This window comes from Bufo gargarizans, chromosome 3 (genome assembly GCF_014858855.1).
Source record: "Bufo gargarizans isolate SCDJY-AF-19 chromosome 3, ASM1485885v1, whole genome shotgun sequence".
Lineage (NCBI taxonomy): Eukaryota > Metazoa > Chordata > Amphibia > Anura > Bufonidae > Bufo > Bufo gargarizans.
Window position 1 is genome coordinate 393,626,465 of NC_058082.1, and position 15,934 is coordinate 393,642,398.

A 15,934-nucleotide genomic window follows, 5' to 3' on the forward strand; every position below is an offset into this window, starting at 1 on the left:
CGACACCAGGTAAAAAAAAAAAAGGGGGGGGGGGGGGGGGAGATTAACACCAGGCAGTCTCAAGGGAGCTTGCTGCACAACACCCAAAGCCAGAGCAGCGGAACACCCGAGGTAGCACGGTATTTCATATTGGGCTCTTATAGATCAACCAGGACAAACTCATAGCGTTAGCTGGAACGGCATCGATACGGCATTACAGCGGTGCTCAGGGCAGCCTCCATCCATCAATCCCCCTGGGTCAGAGCGAGCTCACATTGGGCTGGGAGTGCAGACGCCGAGAGCGGGGAGCGCACGTCATGCATCCTGTCGCATAGAGTTGATCAGGTTGTTGATTGTGGCCTATGGAATGTTGGTCCACTGTTCAATAGCTGTGCGAAGTTGCAGAATATTGGCAGGTACTGGAACACGCTGTCTTATACGCCGATCAAGAGCATCCCAAAACATGCTCAATGGGTGACATGTCAGGATAGTATAGTGGCCATGCAAGAACTGGGATGCTTCTAGCTTCCAGGAATTGTGTACAGATCCTTGCAATATGGGGCCATGCATCATCATGCTGCAACATAAGGTGATGGTTGTGGATGAATGGCACAACCATGGGCCTCAGAATCTCATCAGGGTCTCTCTGTGCATTCAAAATGCCATCAATAAAATGCACCTGTGTTCGTTGTCCATAACATACGCCTGCCCATACCATAACCCCACAGCCACTCGATCAACAATATTGATGTCAGCAAATCACTCACCCACACGATGTCTGCCTTCTTCCCTGAACAGTGAAAACCGGGACACATCCGTGAACAGAACACCTCTCCAACGTGCCAGACACTATCGAATGTGAGCATTTTCCCACTGAAGTCTGTTACGACGATGAACAGCAGTCAGGTCCAGACCCCGATGAGGACAACGAGCATGCAGATGAGCTTCCCTGAGATGGTTTATGACAGTTATGCAAACCAATTGTTGCTGCAGCTGTCCAGGTGGCTGGTCTCAGACAACCATGGAGGTGACCATGCTGGATGTGGAGGTCCAGGGCTGGTGTGGTTACACATGGTCTGCGGTGCTGAGGCTGGTTGGATGTACTGCCAAATTCTCTGAAACTCCTTTGGAGACTGCTTATGGTAGAGAAATGAACATTCATTGCACTGGGAACAGCTCTAGTAGACATTCCTGCAGTCAGCATGCAAATTGCATGCCCCCTCAAATGTTGCAACATCTGTGGCATTGTGCTGTGTGATCAAACCGCACCTTTCAGAGTGACCTTTTATTGTGGGAAGTCTAAGGCACACCTGTGCAATATTCATGATGTCTAAACAGCACCTTGATAATGCCACACCTGTAAGGGGGATGGATTATCTCAGCAAAAGAGAAGTGCTCATTAACAGATTTAGACAGATTTGTGAACAATGAGTTCAGGTCATGCAAAATGGGAGCAAAACTGAAAGTGTTGCGTTTATATTTTTGGCCAGAGTATAAAAGCTCCAAAGTAGCATAAAGAAAGTCATGGCACTTTGTCAAATGTCTTTCTGGTGTCAAAGCTCATAAGCATAATAATGGGACTAGAGGGGTATTGGGCTATTACAGTTGCTGCTACCACTGGAAGGCAGCTTTTATTAAATTTCTTCCCCGAGTGAATCCTTTCTGTCCTGGCTAAGTTTTGTGGTACAATTGTTTGCTCCCAGTTTGCCAGTATTTTAGATCATTTGTAATCATAGTTAAGTAAAGATATTGGATGATAGTGAGGGTTAATGTGGTGTTTATTGGGTCAAAAAACTCAAAGATTGGCAGCAGTACTCATCCCACACACTTGGGTACAGACCAGTAAAGAGGCTTGCAAGCCGGATGGTGCACGCAGATAGGGATCCTGGCTGGGGTCCCAACTCTTCCAGAAATTAAAATAAATCGGCAGCGCAGAAAACACTGATTTATTCACTCAAGCAGCTAGAATACAGCAATTGTTTATTGTGTCTAGGCAGAAGGATTGCTTGGAGTAAGTAAAGGGATCTACTACCAATTTGTTTATATATGACATTATATAATTCACTGTATATTCTTATTTCTGATTCATTTGGATTATTAGTGCAAAAACAGATGATACAAAAATGATATTGTGTATGTTTTGTCAATACAAGTGGGTGTGTATTTTTTTTTAAATCCCACTAGAAGTTTAGGGCAACATACATGTAGGGGTTTTTGCAGAAAGGGCTAGTTAAATGTAACTATGTTCACTTTGTAGAAATTGTGGAAATAAGCTTAAAGTGTTGAGAGAATGTTAGAAAATAGCAAAGTTAAATTTTATTCGGTTCAGTCATTTCAACCAACATACAATATTTTGTACAACAATTCAAAAACATGGCAGTTGGGAGAAGCAAAAAAAATAAAAGGCATTAAAAAGTAATGTATTTACTGTGAGAATAACAAGATTTAAAAATACAGTGCAAAATTGAACATTAAATGGAACAGTAGTGAACATGAATATGGCAGTAAGAAGAAATCTAGTTTTTATTTAATCTCCTCCACTAGATATTCATCTGTTGCTAATAGTTTATCTTTGATACCTGAGCTTGTTCAAAAATAAATCTCCCATAAAGGAAAGTAACAGAACTTGAAATTACTAAATGCTACCAACTAATATGGCACATACTACGTGATTTAACTAATAAAATAAACATTCTGTTTCTGATTAGATTAGACATGAATATGGTGCATTACACAAGGTGATTTAACCAATAAGATAAAAATGCATTTTTTTTTATTTTTTACTAAATTAGGAAATATAAATATGTACATCTAATAAGGTTAAGTAAAAATAGTCAAAGGTTTCCTTTAACCTGTCTTTAATAATACAATAATGCATGATTCAATAGTAAAAGCTTTTCCTGAGAAAAGAATTACAGCTTGGTTTTACTTCTGATATAGTAACTGCTGCTCCGGGCACTTTTGAGTCAAATAATGCATTTGTAATACTTGTAATATTTCTATGAAAAAAACCCTCACCAGTGGAGCAATAAAGATGCCCTTCTGAATACTTTGATTTCTTTGATTTCCAATTCAAAATTTCAAATAGACAGGAAGTAAATTTACATCTTATAAAAAAAAGAATAAAAATAAAATAAAAAATTAAATCACTTGTTTCAGTCTAATGATAAAAAAACAAGTAAAATAGTCTTGAAAAAGGCAAAACAAGAGCATCAGAACATAAAGGTTTGTAGTTATAAATTGCCTAAAAAGAATTTATATTTGTTTTGCTTGGGATTTAGATCAGAAAATATGAATATCTACATTAAGCAGAGTAAACCCAATTTAAGGCTAGATGCCAAACCATTATGAGGTTTTTCCTAACTTGCGATTAAAATTGATACACTGCTGTGCCTCGGTATTTATTTACATGTACTTAATCTTTACAATATAAATTATTTTAGGATCAGCTGTCAATCATTTTTGATAACTCCAGAAGAAGGGCATCTTCATCTTTATTTGAATCAAGCTCCAATTCAGCCTCTAGTTTATCATCAGAAATTTCCCACATAAGCTCATCAAACTCATCCTCTGCGGACATAGAAGTTTTCCCCACAGATGCGGTACTTGTCCTTGGAGACTTCAAGGGTGGTTGTACTGTGACAGAAGCACATGGTAAAGATGCGCTAGCCTGGGAGCTAAAATAATAATAAAAAAAATATATAATAATATACTGGCTATATGGGATCCAGAGTCAAACATACTATCACTCCCTCTTTAATATATCACAGATAGCAGATATTAACATTGGTGAAGTCTGATCTCAAGAGAGCACCAGTTCCTAAGTCAAAGGTCTCTACAGAATGTGCTCAGAGATTTGTTACAGAAAATCTGTCATTAAGAAACGGAAGGTTTTAGGTCATCTCACCATATGAATTCCCTTAAACAAAGCATTAAAAAGGGGTTACCCACAAAAAAAAAAAAAAAAAATAATCACCTCAATCAATCATCTACTAATCCTATGCATGTTCCTTGTGCAATACCCGAATGGTCTTTGTATACAAGCTGCCAGTGATGATGATGGGCCACTGCATTAAAATGCCATACTACTGGCAGGGGATTGGGGCCAGATTGTTGGATTGTGAGCAACTGAAGAGGTGAGGAGTTTTTATTATTATTTTATAACATTTGTTGCACCCCCCCCCCCCCCAACAACCCCTTTTTAACCTACTTTGACTTATAACCTCCATTTAAGCACTACACTCACCCTACTCCAACATATATGCTGTACCTACATCTATTTTAAAGTATGAATGCATATAATCCTAATTCACATGGACTACATTTTTTATCCTATTCAAATACCTGATTTTGAGACGCTTTTGTGGTATACAGTCAGTTGAAGGCTCCTCAGAAGAATCTATTACTGGAAGCTGCAAAGTGAGATAAACACATTTAATACAAAATGCAGCATGCAAATTAAACAACAATGCAATCCTTATTTCAAATCTTAAAAGATACAAATATTGGCATTTTTTTAAAATCATATAACAGCATATTAACAGCCTATATCTGAACTTCCATTTTATATCCTGGTTCTTAACTTATTCCTTTGTTTGGACTTTTACAAACAGCCTTAACTGAAAATGGAAAATACTAGTGTCTCTTCTGTACAAAAAGTTAATTTGCTGTTGAATGAGCTCAATCCCAGACATTTTATAAAATATACACAATATTAATTTAGTGTACCATCTTAGCATACAGAAGCTTTTAATGTGATAGAAAATTCCCCAAAATTATCTAAAAAAAAATGTTTTCTTAAATCACCCTTCAGTCTACAGATCGTTAGTTGCAATCTCTGTTTCTATAGTTAGAAATAATGTAACATGCAACCTCAAGGTAATTTGTTATTATAAGTGGATTCAATTCTTAGAGTAATGGGTAGCCTAAAATGGGATGGTGGGATGGACAGTGTTGCTAGATGGTTGTCCTTTCCCTACAGAAAATGTAGTTTGGGGGGGCCATTCTCAAACTATATGAAGGGACAGTTACCTACTTGCCATATTAACCATGTAGAATAATCTTAAGCAAAAGCTGACAGTTTCTGAGAACCAAATTTTGAGTTGGGTGCTGCACAGTTCTGGAATTGAGATTGAGCAAGAAATCTATAAATTTAATCCACGGTATAGTGGATGAGAAAAGAAATCACAAATCCCTTGCAAGGGGATTGTTGTGCTAGAAGTGTTTTAAACACATTGAACCCACTCTAAGTTGGCCATGCATTAAATGATTGATTACTAACGGCAAAGTGGAGGAGGAGGAGAACAAATAACTGATGACGATTATGGATTTCTGGCCAGAAGTAATACTATAGAAGAGAATTAAATTTGGATGAAGGTGCGGAACTGTGTCACATTTATTACAACTAGGTGGTATAGTAGCAACTGCACAGCTAGCAACTTGGCCAGGTGGGAGTCCACACGCAAGCTAACTGATGGTCGACATGTGAAACAGCCCTAATGTGAAACTATTCCTTTAAACAACTTTCCCTTCAACCACCTCCCGTCCGCCCATAGACTATAAAAGTTCGGGAGGTGGTTCTCGATCTCTGAATGGACGTATTTAAAACGTCCAGAGCTAAACGCTAATCATGCAGCCCGCTATCAGTGACAGCAGGGCAACCCTTACCCTGGTTTCACACCTAAGCGTTTCTCAAACGCGCGTTTTACGCGCGTTTTTGACGCGCGTTTTTTGTAATAGTAAACGCGCGTTTGACGCGCGTTTGGGTGATTGACAGCAGTGTTGTCCAATGAGTCTATGGCCCAAACGCCCCAAAAAAAGCTCCTGAACTTGTTTATGCGTCGGGCGTTTTACAGCGCGTTCAAACGCGCTGTAAAACGCTCAAGTGTGAACCAGGGCCATAGGAAAGCATTGGTTTTCACGTGTTGAGCGTTTTACAGCGCGTTTGAACGCGCTGTAAAACGCTCAGGTGTGAACCCAGGGTTAGAGAAGGCAGGGACAGTTCCTCACAGCAGCTGCACTCACCGGGAGAGTGCAGAAGCTGTGAGGTCTTCTACAGACCTCGATCAGCCCTGCGCCCTGCTCCCCCTCTCTGGGGGGTGTATTTCCACTGTAACTGGGGCTAATATATTTCAGCCCCAGTTACAGGAGAAATCAATAGTGGGGGAAAAAATAAAAAAATAAATGTGAAGTTAAATGTCCCTCAGAGGTCTTTTATAACCTTAAGGGGGATGCAAAGTGTAAAATAAAAAGTCAAAAAAATAGATAAAAAGTTTCACGTAAAAAAAAAAAAAATAATAATTGAAGAATCCCCAAGTAAGGGATAATTAAAAAAAAATAAAAATTGCCGCGTCCGTGACGGTCAGCTCTATAAATATATCACATAATCCACCTAGTCCGATAAACACCATAAAAAATAAAAACAAAGCCATTTGTCACCTTACATCACAAACAGTGCAACACCAAGTGATCAAAAAGGCGCATGTCCCACAAAATGGTACCAATAAAACAGCCACCTCATTCCGCAAAAAATGAGCCACTAAAAAAAGAAAAATCGCTCAAAAAAAAAAAAAAAAAATATTAAAATATAGTTCTCAGAACATGGAGACACAAAAACCATATTTTTTTGGTTTAAAAAAATGCTATTGTTTAAAAAAAAAATATATATATATATATATATATATATATATATATATATATATATATTTCACTTTAAGTATACATATTAGGTATCTCCACGTCCGTAACAACCAGCTCTATAAAAAAAATAAAAAAAAAATCACATGACCTAACCCCTCGGGTGAAGACTGTAAAAAAATTAAATAAAAACTGTCCAAAAAAGCCATTTTTGTTACCTTACATCACAAAAAGTGCAACACCAAGTGATCAAAAAGGCGTATGTCCCACAAAATGGTACCAATAAAACAGTCAACTCATACCGCAAAAAATGAGCCCCTACATAAGAGATTAGAGATTCGAGGATAGAGATAAGAGATTAGAGATTGATAGATAGATATAGATATATATACAGTGGAGGAAATAATTATTTGACCCCTCACTGATTTTGTAAGTTTGTCCAATGACAAAGAAATGAAAAGTCTCAGAACAGTATCATTTCAATGGTAGGTTTATTGTAACAGTGGCAGATAGCACATCAAAAGGAAAATCGAAAAAATAACTTTAAATAAAAGATAGCAACTGATTTGCATTTCATTGAGTGAAATAAGTATTTGAACCCCTACCAACCATTAAGAGTTCTGGCTCCCACAGAGTGGTTAGACACTTCTACTCAATTAGTCACCCTCATTAAGGACACCTGTCTTAACTAGTCACCTGTATAAAAGACACCTGTCCACAGAATCAATCAATCAAGCAGACTCCAAACTCTCCAACATGGGAAAGACCAAAGAGCTGTCCAAGGATGTCAGAGACAAAATTGTAGACCTGCACAAGGCTGGAATGGGCTACAAAACCATTAGCAAGAAGCTGGGAGAGAAGGTGACAACTGTTGGTGCGATTGTTCGAAAATGGAAGGAGCACAAAATGACCATCAAATCGACCTCGCTCTGGGGCTCCACGCAAGATCTCACCTCGTGGGGTGTCAATGGTTCTGAGAAAGGTGAAAAAGCATCCTAGAACTACACGGGAGGAGTTAGTTAATGACCTCAAATTAGCAGGGACCACAGTCACCAAGAAAACCATTGGAAACACATTACACCGCAATGGATTAAAATCCTGCAGGGCTCGCAAGGTCCCCCTGCTCAGGAAGGCACATGTGCAGGCCCGTCTGAAGTTTGCCAATGAACACCTGAATGATTCAGAGAGTGACTGGGAGAAGGTGCTGTGGTCTGATGAGACCAAAATAGAGCTCTTTGGCATTAACTCAACTCGCTGTGTTTGGAGGAAGAAAAATGCTGCCTATGACCCCCAAAACACCGTCCCCACCGTCAAGCATGGGGGTGGAAACATTTTGCTTTGGGGGTGTTTTTCTGCTAAGGGCACAGGACAACTTATTCGCATAAACGGGAAAATGGACGGAGCCATGTATCGTGAAATCCTGAGCGACAACCTCCTTCCCTCTGCCAGGAAACTGAAAATGGGTCGTGGATGGGTGTTCCAGCACGACAATGACCCAAAACATACAGCAAAGGCAACAAAGGAGTGGCTCAAGAAGAAGCACATTAAGGTCATGGAGTGGCCTAGTCAGTCTCCGGACCTTAATCCAATCGAAAACCTATGGAGGGAGCTCAAGCTCAGAGTTGCACAGAGACAGCCTCGAAACCTTAGGGATTTAGAGATGATCTGCAAAGAGGAGTGGACCAACATTCCTCCTAAAATGTGCGCAAACTTGGTCATCAATTACAAGAAACGTTTGACCTCTGTGCTTGCAAACAAGGGTTTTTCCACCAAGTATTAAGTCTTTTTTTGTTAGAGGGTTCAAATACTTATTTCACTCAATGAAATGCAAATCAGTTGCTATCTTTTATTTAAAGTTATTTTTTCGATTTTCCTTTTGATGTGCTATCTGCCACTGTTACAATAAACCTACCATTGAAATGATACTGTTCTGAGACTTTTCATTTCTTTGTCATTGGACAAACTTACAAAATCAGTGAGGGGTCAAATAATTATTTCCTCCACTGTAGATATATATAGATATAGATAGATAGAGATATATATATATATATATATATATATATATATATATATATATATATATCTCTCTATCTATCTCTTAGAACATGGACACATTAAAACATTTTTTTTGTTTCAAAAATGCCATGATTGTGTAGAACTTAAATAAGAAAAATTATACATATTAGGTATAGTCACGTCCGTAACGATCTGCTCTATAAAAATGTCACTTGACCAAACCCCTCAGATGAACGCTGTAAAAATAAATATAAACTGTGCTAAAACCACCAATTTTTTGGTCACCTTGCCCCATAAAGTGTTATAATTAATGATCGAAAAATCATATGTACCCAAAAATAGTACCAATAAAATTGGCACCTTATGCATTAGGGGGGCTTCAAATGGGACATGGCATCTAAAAACCATGTAGCGCTCCTTTTCTTCTGCGCCCTCTCAAGTGCCCATACAGCAGTTTATTACTACAGGCAATAAATGATGAGTTTTGTTTGGCTGTTAACCCTTGATGTGTTAAAGAAGAAATTGGACTAAAATGGAAAATCTGCCCAAAAATTTAAATTTAAAAATGTTATCTCCCCTTTTCTTTAATTCCTGTGGCATGCCTAAAGGGTTAACAGTTCGTAAAATCAGTTTTAAGTAACTTGAGGGGTGTAGTTTCTACAATGGGGGGTATCCACTATGTAAGCCCCACAAAGTGAATTCAGACCTGTACTGGGTCCTTAAAAAGTGGGTTTTGGCAATTTTCTTAGGCTCCTTTCACACCTGCGTTCAGGTGTCTGCTCGTGAGCTCCGTTTGAAGGGGCTCACAAGCGGCCCTGAACGCAGCTGTCTGGCCCTAATGCATTCTCAGTGGAGGCGGATCCACTGAGAATGCATCCGCCTGCCAGCGCTCAGCCTCCGCTCCGCTCAGTGAGCGGACACCCGAACGCTGCAAGCAGCGTTCGGGTGTCCGCCTGGCCGTGCGGAGGCAAGCGGATCCGTTCCGACTTATAATGGAAATCAATGGGGACGGATCCACTTGAAGATGACACCATATGGCTCAATCTTCAAGCGGATCCGTCCCCCATTGACTTTCAATGTAAAGTCTGAACGGATCCGCTCAGGCTACTTTCACACTTAGAAAATTTTTCTAAGTTATAATGCAGACGGATCCGTTCTGAACGGAGCAACCGTCTGCATTAATATGAGCGGATCCGTTCAGAACGGATCCGCTCGAACGCTAGTGTGAAAGTAGCCTTAAACATTTTAAGAATTGATTTCAAACTTTTAAGCCTTCCAAAAAAAAATTAAAAGACATTTCCAAAATTCTACCAACATGAAGTAGACATATGAGGAATGTTAATTAATAAATATTTTATGAGGTATCACTTTGTTTTAAAAGCAGAGAAATTGAAATTTTGAAAATTGAGAATTTTTCAAAATTTTTGGTAAATTTGGGATTTTTTCATAAATAAAGGGGAAATATATTGACTCAAATTTATAACTATCATGAAGTACAATGTGTCACAAGAAAATAATCTGAATGGCTTGGTTAAGTAAAAGCGTTCCAAAGTTATTACTACATAAAGTGAGATATGTCAGATTTGCAAAATTAGGCCTGGTCAGGAAGGGGAAAAAACGGCCCAGATGTGAAGTGGTTAACCACTTCAATCCAGCTAGCTGAAACTCCTTTAATAAAATAAATTTCCGCTAACTTGTGCCAAAAAAATAAAAATTCTATGAACTCGCCATGCCCCTCGTTGAATACCTTGGGGTGTCTTCTTTCCAAAATGGGGTCACATGTGGGGTATTTATACTGCCCTGGCATTTTAGGGGCCCTAAAGCATGAGAAGAAGTCTGGAATATAAATGTCTAAAACATTTTACGCATTTGGATTCCGTGAGGGGTATGGTGAGTTCATGTGAGATTTTATTTTTTGACACAAGTTAGTGGAATATTAGACTTAGTAAGAAAAAACAAAAACAAACAAACAAAAAATTTCCGCTAACTTGGGCCAAAAAAAAAAAAAAAAATGTCTGAATGGAGCCTTACTGGGGGGTGATCAATCACAGGGGGGTGATCAGGGAGTCTATATGGGGTGATCACCCCCTGTCATTGATCACCCCCCTGTAAGGCTGCATTCAGACGTCCGTATGCGTTTTGCGGATCCGTTCCATGTATCCGTGGATCCGTAAAAATCATACGGACATCTGAATAGAGCCTTACAGGGGGGTGATCAATGACAGGGGGTGATCAGGGAATCTATATGGCTGATCACCGGCCTGTCATTGATCACCCCCCTGTAAGGCTCCATTCAGACGTCCGTATGTGTTTTGCGGATCCGATCCAAGTATCCGTGGATCCGTAAAAAGCATACGGACGTCTGAACGGAGCCTGACAGGGGGGTGATCAGGGAGTCTATATGGGGTGATCATGGGTACATAAGGGGTTAATAAGTGACAGGGGGGGGGGGGGGGTGTAGTCTTTTGTGGTACTTTACTGAGCTACCTGTGTCCTCTGGTGGTCGATCCAAACAAAAGGGACCACCAGAGGACCAGGTAGCAGGTATATTAGACGCCGTTATCAAAACAGCGTCTAATATACCTGTTAGGGGTTAAAAAAAAAATAAAAAAATAATCACATCTCCAGCCTGCCAGCGAGCGATCGCCGCTGGCAGGCTGGAGATCCACTCGCTTACCTTCCGTTCCTGTGAGCGCGCGTTCACAGGAAATCTTGGCCCTCGAGAGATGGCGCGTATATGCGTCACTCTGCGCAGGGCTGCCGCCTCCGGACCGCACATCTGCGTTAGGCGGTCAAACAAGATGATATGGCAATCTAATAAACAAAACTGTCTGCGACGGATACCAGACATCTAAAACGATACAGTTTATTGCACCTGAGGGGTTAACTGCAGCGGATCGCAGCTCCCCGTCATAGAGGTTGGGTGCCAGCTATTTGATTCCGGCACTCTCATCCTGTATTTGTATTAACAGGTCAGTTATCTTCATTGGTGGTGCAGTGGCCACAGCTCCTCCCGGTCTCTCTTTTTATTAGCAGCAGCAGCACAGGGGAGAGGCTCTTTCTCCACTGCGCTGCTGAGAAAAACATCGGCGGCGGGGCAGAGAACTATCATTTCCCGTGCCCCGCCACTGTATTTAACTGCAGAGCTGCGGCGGGTCTAGTCGCAAATGGCGACAAGACTAAAAAAGTCTTGTTGCCATTTGCAAATTCTAAGTCGCATTGGCGACCATTTTGGTCGCCATCTGGAGTACTGTGGGCGATTTCTGGATATGTTGTTCGCCCCAATTAGAGCTATCCAGAGATGTATAATTTATGGGGATATGTGGGGCTTTGGGTGTTTTCTGCCTGTGAGCGAGTTAGCCCATTGTGTTTGGTAATTGTATCACAGGCAAAGGGGAAGAGAGGGTTGTGTACAATTGCTGGGAGTGTTTCAATACTGTAAATGTATGTGATTGGCTAATGTAAAAACTGTCTCAGTCTCCCACAAGGTCCCAGGGGAGTGACCCATGCTGGAAACCTGCATAAAAGGCTAACATCAAAGAGTTAGCCTAAAGAGTAATGGGGGGGGGGGGGGGGGGCCAGTTCCAGAGAGCGACGAGGAGAAAGCAAAGCTGTTAAATATTTTTTTTTCTCCAATGTATTCACTGAGGAAAATAAACTGTCAGATGACTTGCTGAATGTTGAAATAAATTCCCCATTAAAAGTGTCCTGTCTGACCCAGGAAGAAGTACAACAGCGACTTAAAAATATTAAAATAGACAAATCACCAGGACCGGATGGCATACACCCTCCTATCCTAAGTGAATTAAGTAATGTCATAGCCAGACCCTTATTTCTGATATTTGCAGATTCTATACTGACAGGGAATGTCCCACAGGATTGGCGCATGGCAAATGTGGTGCCAATATTCAAAAAGGGTCCAAAAACAGAGCCTGGTAACTATAGGCCGGTAAGTTTAACATCTGTTGTGGGTAAACTGTTTGAAGGTTTTCTGAGGGATGCTATGTTAGAGCATCTTAACGGAAATAAGCAAATAACGCCATATCAGCATGGCTTTGTGAGGGATCGGTCATGTCAAACTAATTTAATCAGTTTCTATGAGGAGACAAGTTTTAGACAGCGGCGAATCAATGGATGTCGTCTATCTGGACTTCTCCAAAGCATTTGACACTGTACCACATAAAAGGTTAGTATATAAAATGAGAATGCTCGGACTGGGAGAAAACATCTGTAAGTGGGTAAGTAACTGGCTCAATGATAGAAAACAGAGGGTGGTTATTAACGGTACATACTCAGATTGGGTCACTGTCACTAGTGGAGTACCTCAGGGGTCAGTATTGGGCCCTATTCTCTTCAATATATTTATTAATGATCTTGTAGAAGGCTTGCATAGTAAAATATCAATTTTCGCAGATGACACTAAACTGTGTACAGTAATTAACACTGAAGAGGACAGTATACTACTACAGAGCGATCTGGATAGATTGGAGGCTTGGGCAGATAAGTGGCAGATGAGGTTTAACACTGACAAATGTAAAGTTATGCACATGGGAAGGAATAATGTAAGTCACCCGTACATACTATATAGTAAAACACTCGGTAACACTGACATGGAAAAGGATCTAGGAATTTTAATAAACCGCAAACTAAGCTGCAAAAACCAGTGTCAGGCAGCTGCTGCCAAGGCCAATAAGATTATGGGTTGCATCAAAAGGGGCATAGATGCCCGTGATGAGAACATAGTCCTACCACTTTACAAATCATTAGTCAGACCACACGGAGTACTGTGTACAGTTCTGGGCTCCAGTGAACAAGGCAGACATAGCAGAGCTGGAGAGGGTCCAGAGGAGGGCAACTAAAGTAATAACTGGAATGGGGCAACTACAGTACCCTGACAGATTATCAAAATTAGGGTTATTCACTTTAGAAAAAAAGACGACTGAGGGGAGATCTAATTACTATGTATAAATATATCAGGGGCCAGTACAGAGATCTATCCCATCATCTATTTATCCCCAGGACTGTGACTGTGATGAGGGGACATCCTCTGCGTCTGGAGGAAAGAAGGTTTGTACACAAATATAGAAGAGGATTCTTTATGGTAAGAGCAGTGAGACTATGTAACTCTCTGCCTGAGGAGGTGGTGATGGTGAGTACAATAAAGGAATTCAAGAGGGGCCTGTATGTATTTCTGGAGTGTAATAATATTACAGGCTATAGCTACTAGAGAGGGATCGTTGATCCAGGGAGTTATTCTGATTGCCTGATTGGCAATAGGAAAATTGGCTTCTACCTCTTTTTTTTTTGCCTTCCTCCGGATCAACTTGCAGGACGACAAGCCGAACTGGACGGACAAATGTATTTTTTTGGCCTCATGTACTATGTAGTTCCTGTTTTACCATCAACATAGAGCCTCGTCTCATGTGTGGGGGAAAAAGGTTGCATCTACACTGGGGATTGCTATACACTGTATACACCCCTGGCTATAATCATTGAGCTTTTTTTAAGAGCTTGTTCATGCATCGCTCTCTGAAGGAAGAGAGGTTCACCCACTTGAGCCTTGTCGTAGGTCCAGGGTGGGTAGGAGACGGCGAGACCCCAAATAAGCTGCGGCGGTTAGTGGGGTCTGCAGTACTTATGGTGTCAAGTAGAGTGCTTGGAGCCCTCGGGAAGCACTAGGAGCATCCATCAACGGAGGTACCAGTCGGAGTGCAAAGAGCTCCGTTACACTGATGTTCCATTTTCGGTTATGAGTCACAGAGTAAGGGCTCATGCACACAGCCGTATCCCGGCCGTGGCCAAATTGGATCCCGCATACAGCGGGTCTGCAATACACGGGCACTGGCCTTGTGCACCTCATGTGCACACTGCATCACAGATGCAGACCCATTCACTTGCATGCACTACTTTTTTGCGGTGTGGACCGTCTGATATGGATCGAGGACCCCATTCAAGTGAATAGGTCCGCAATCTGCATGTGGTGGCAACACTGTCGTTGCTTGTGCATTGCAGACCACAGTTTGCGGCCCAAAGCAAGGGCTCGGCCAGCACACGGTCGTGTGCATGAGCCCTAAACTAGCCATCAGACATAAATCCAATGCAAGGTGCATCTTGCATTACTGAAACTTACCTTAGCTGTCCTTCCTTTTAAGAAACAAACTGGGTATTGATAGGTTAAACAGTAGCCCGATTGGGTTAATAAGGGTGTGATTTGTTTCTTACAGGGGTTGGTACATCTCAGACATTCATGGTATATCGCTAGGATATGCCATCAATGTCAGATAGGTGTGGGTAACACAGGGTGGATCTCCAGAACAGGGCTCACTATTCAAGGCTATGGGAGTTCCGAAAATAGCCTAGCACGCATGGCCACCTACCCATTCAATGCTATATCAATATTGGAGATGAGAATTCTCCATTAAAGGGAATCTGTCACCAGCAACCTCCCTATTTAACCGTTTTCATAGACACACAGTTGTGGTTCAAACGATTAAAATGCAGTTTTTATTTTGTTGATCTGAAGCTCTAGAATTCTTAAGAGTTCCAGAATTATATTTTTTTTTGTGCAATGAGGGTTTTACTATTGCTCTTGTTGCACAAACGCACCACTTATTAATGTTGCCAGCAGCAATCGTGCTGCTTTGTCACTGCCTGTCCCTGTCAATCAAAGCTGAGAGGTAGGGGTCTGGAGCAGAGATTAGGTGTAACAAGAGCAATGGGGACACCCTCATTGTACCAAGGGACTACTCTGCATATTAAGAAAAAGTATAACTCAGGAACAGAGCTTCGGATCAACAAAAGAAAGATAGCATTTTAATCAGGTGACACACAGCTGTGTGTCTATGCAGACAGTTAGATAGGAAAGTAGCTGGTGATAAGATTCCCTTTAAGCATATATTACAATAAAAAGTTATGAGGAACCTGCCAAATTAAATATTTTCTCCGCCGCTTGACAATGCTATTTCATTACCAGAGCGTTTACTCCCCTTACTTCTCAGGCCAATTTTTTTATGTTAGCATATTGAACTATTTCATTTCTGAGCCAAATTACATGTATTTTCTACTTTTCACAGGACAAATTAGAACTTTTTTTGAGCTATTAGATGAAAGATATACTTAAAATAGTAAAGGAAAAACTGAAAATGTTGAAAAAAAAATATTTTCTATCAAAAAAAATTATTACAAAAGATTGCAAGACCAACAAAATTCCAAAACCATATATTTATTCTTTCAAAATTTAAGTTTCACACTAGCGGCAAGGAACTCTGGCAGGCTGTGCCGGTGGGTGAACCGTACTGCCGCT

The 15,934-nt window shown here is 40.8% G+C and overlaps 1 protein-coding gene across 4 annotated transcripts in view; it reads right to left on the minus strand.

Annotated features, from left to right (window-relative positions):
* Window positions 1-2,270: 2,270 nt before the first annotated feature.
* The window catches only part of ZC3H11A (zinc finger CCCH-type containing 11A), a 137,284-nt gene continuing 123,620 nt past the window's right edge, over window positions 2,271-15,934 (minus strand). For 3 of the 4 annotated variants that reach the window (XM_044288271.1, XM_044288269.1, XM_044288268.1), the window contains 2 exons: window positions 4,324-4,391; window positions 2,271-3,656 (listed from right to left, as the gene is read on the minus strand). In XM_044288271.1, the coding sequence (XP_044144206.1) occupies window positions 3,425-3,656; window positions 4,324-4,391 (300 nt within the window). In that variant the 3' untranslated portion in view covers window positions 2,271-3,424. The remainder of the gene's footprint in view (window positions 3,657-4,323; window positions 4,392-15,934) is intronic. The other variant, XM_044288270.1, reaches the window with a different exon arrangement.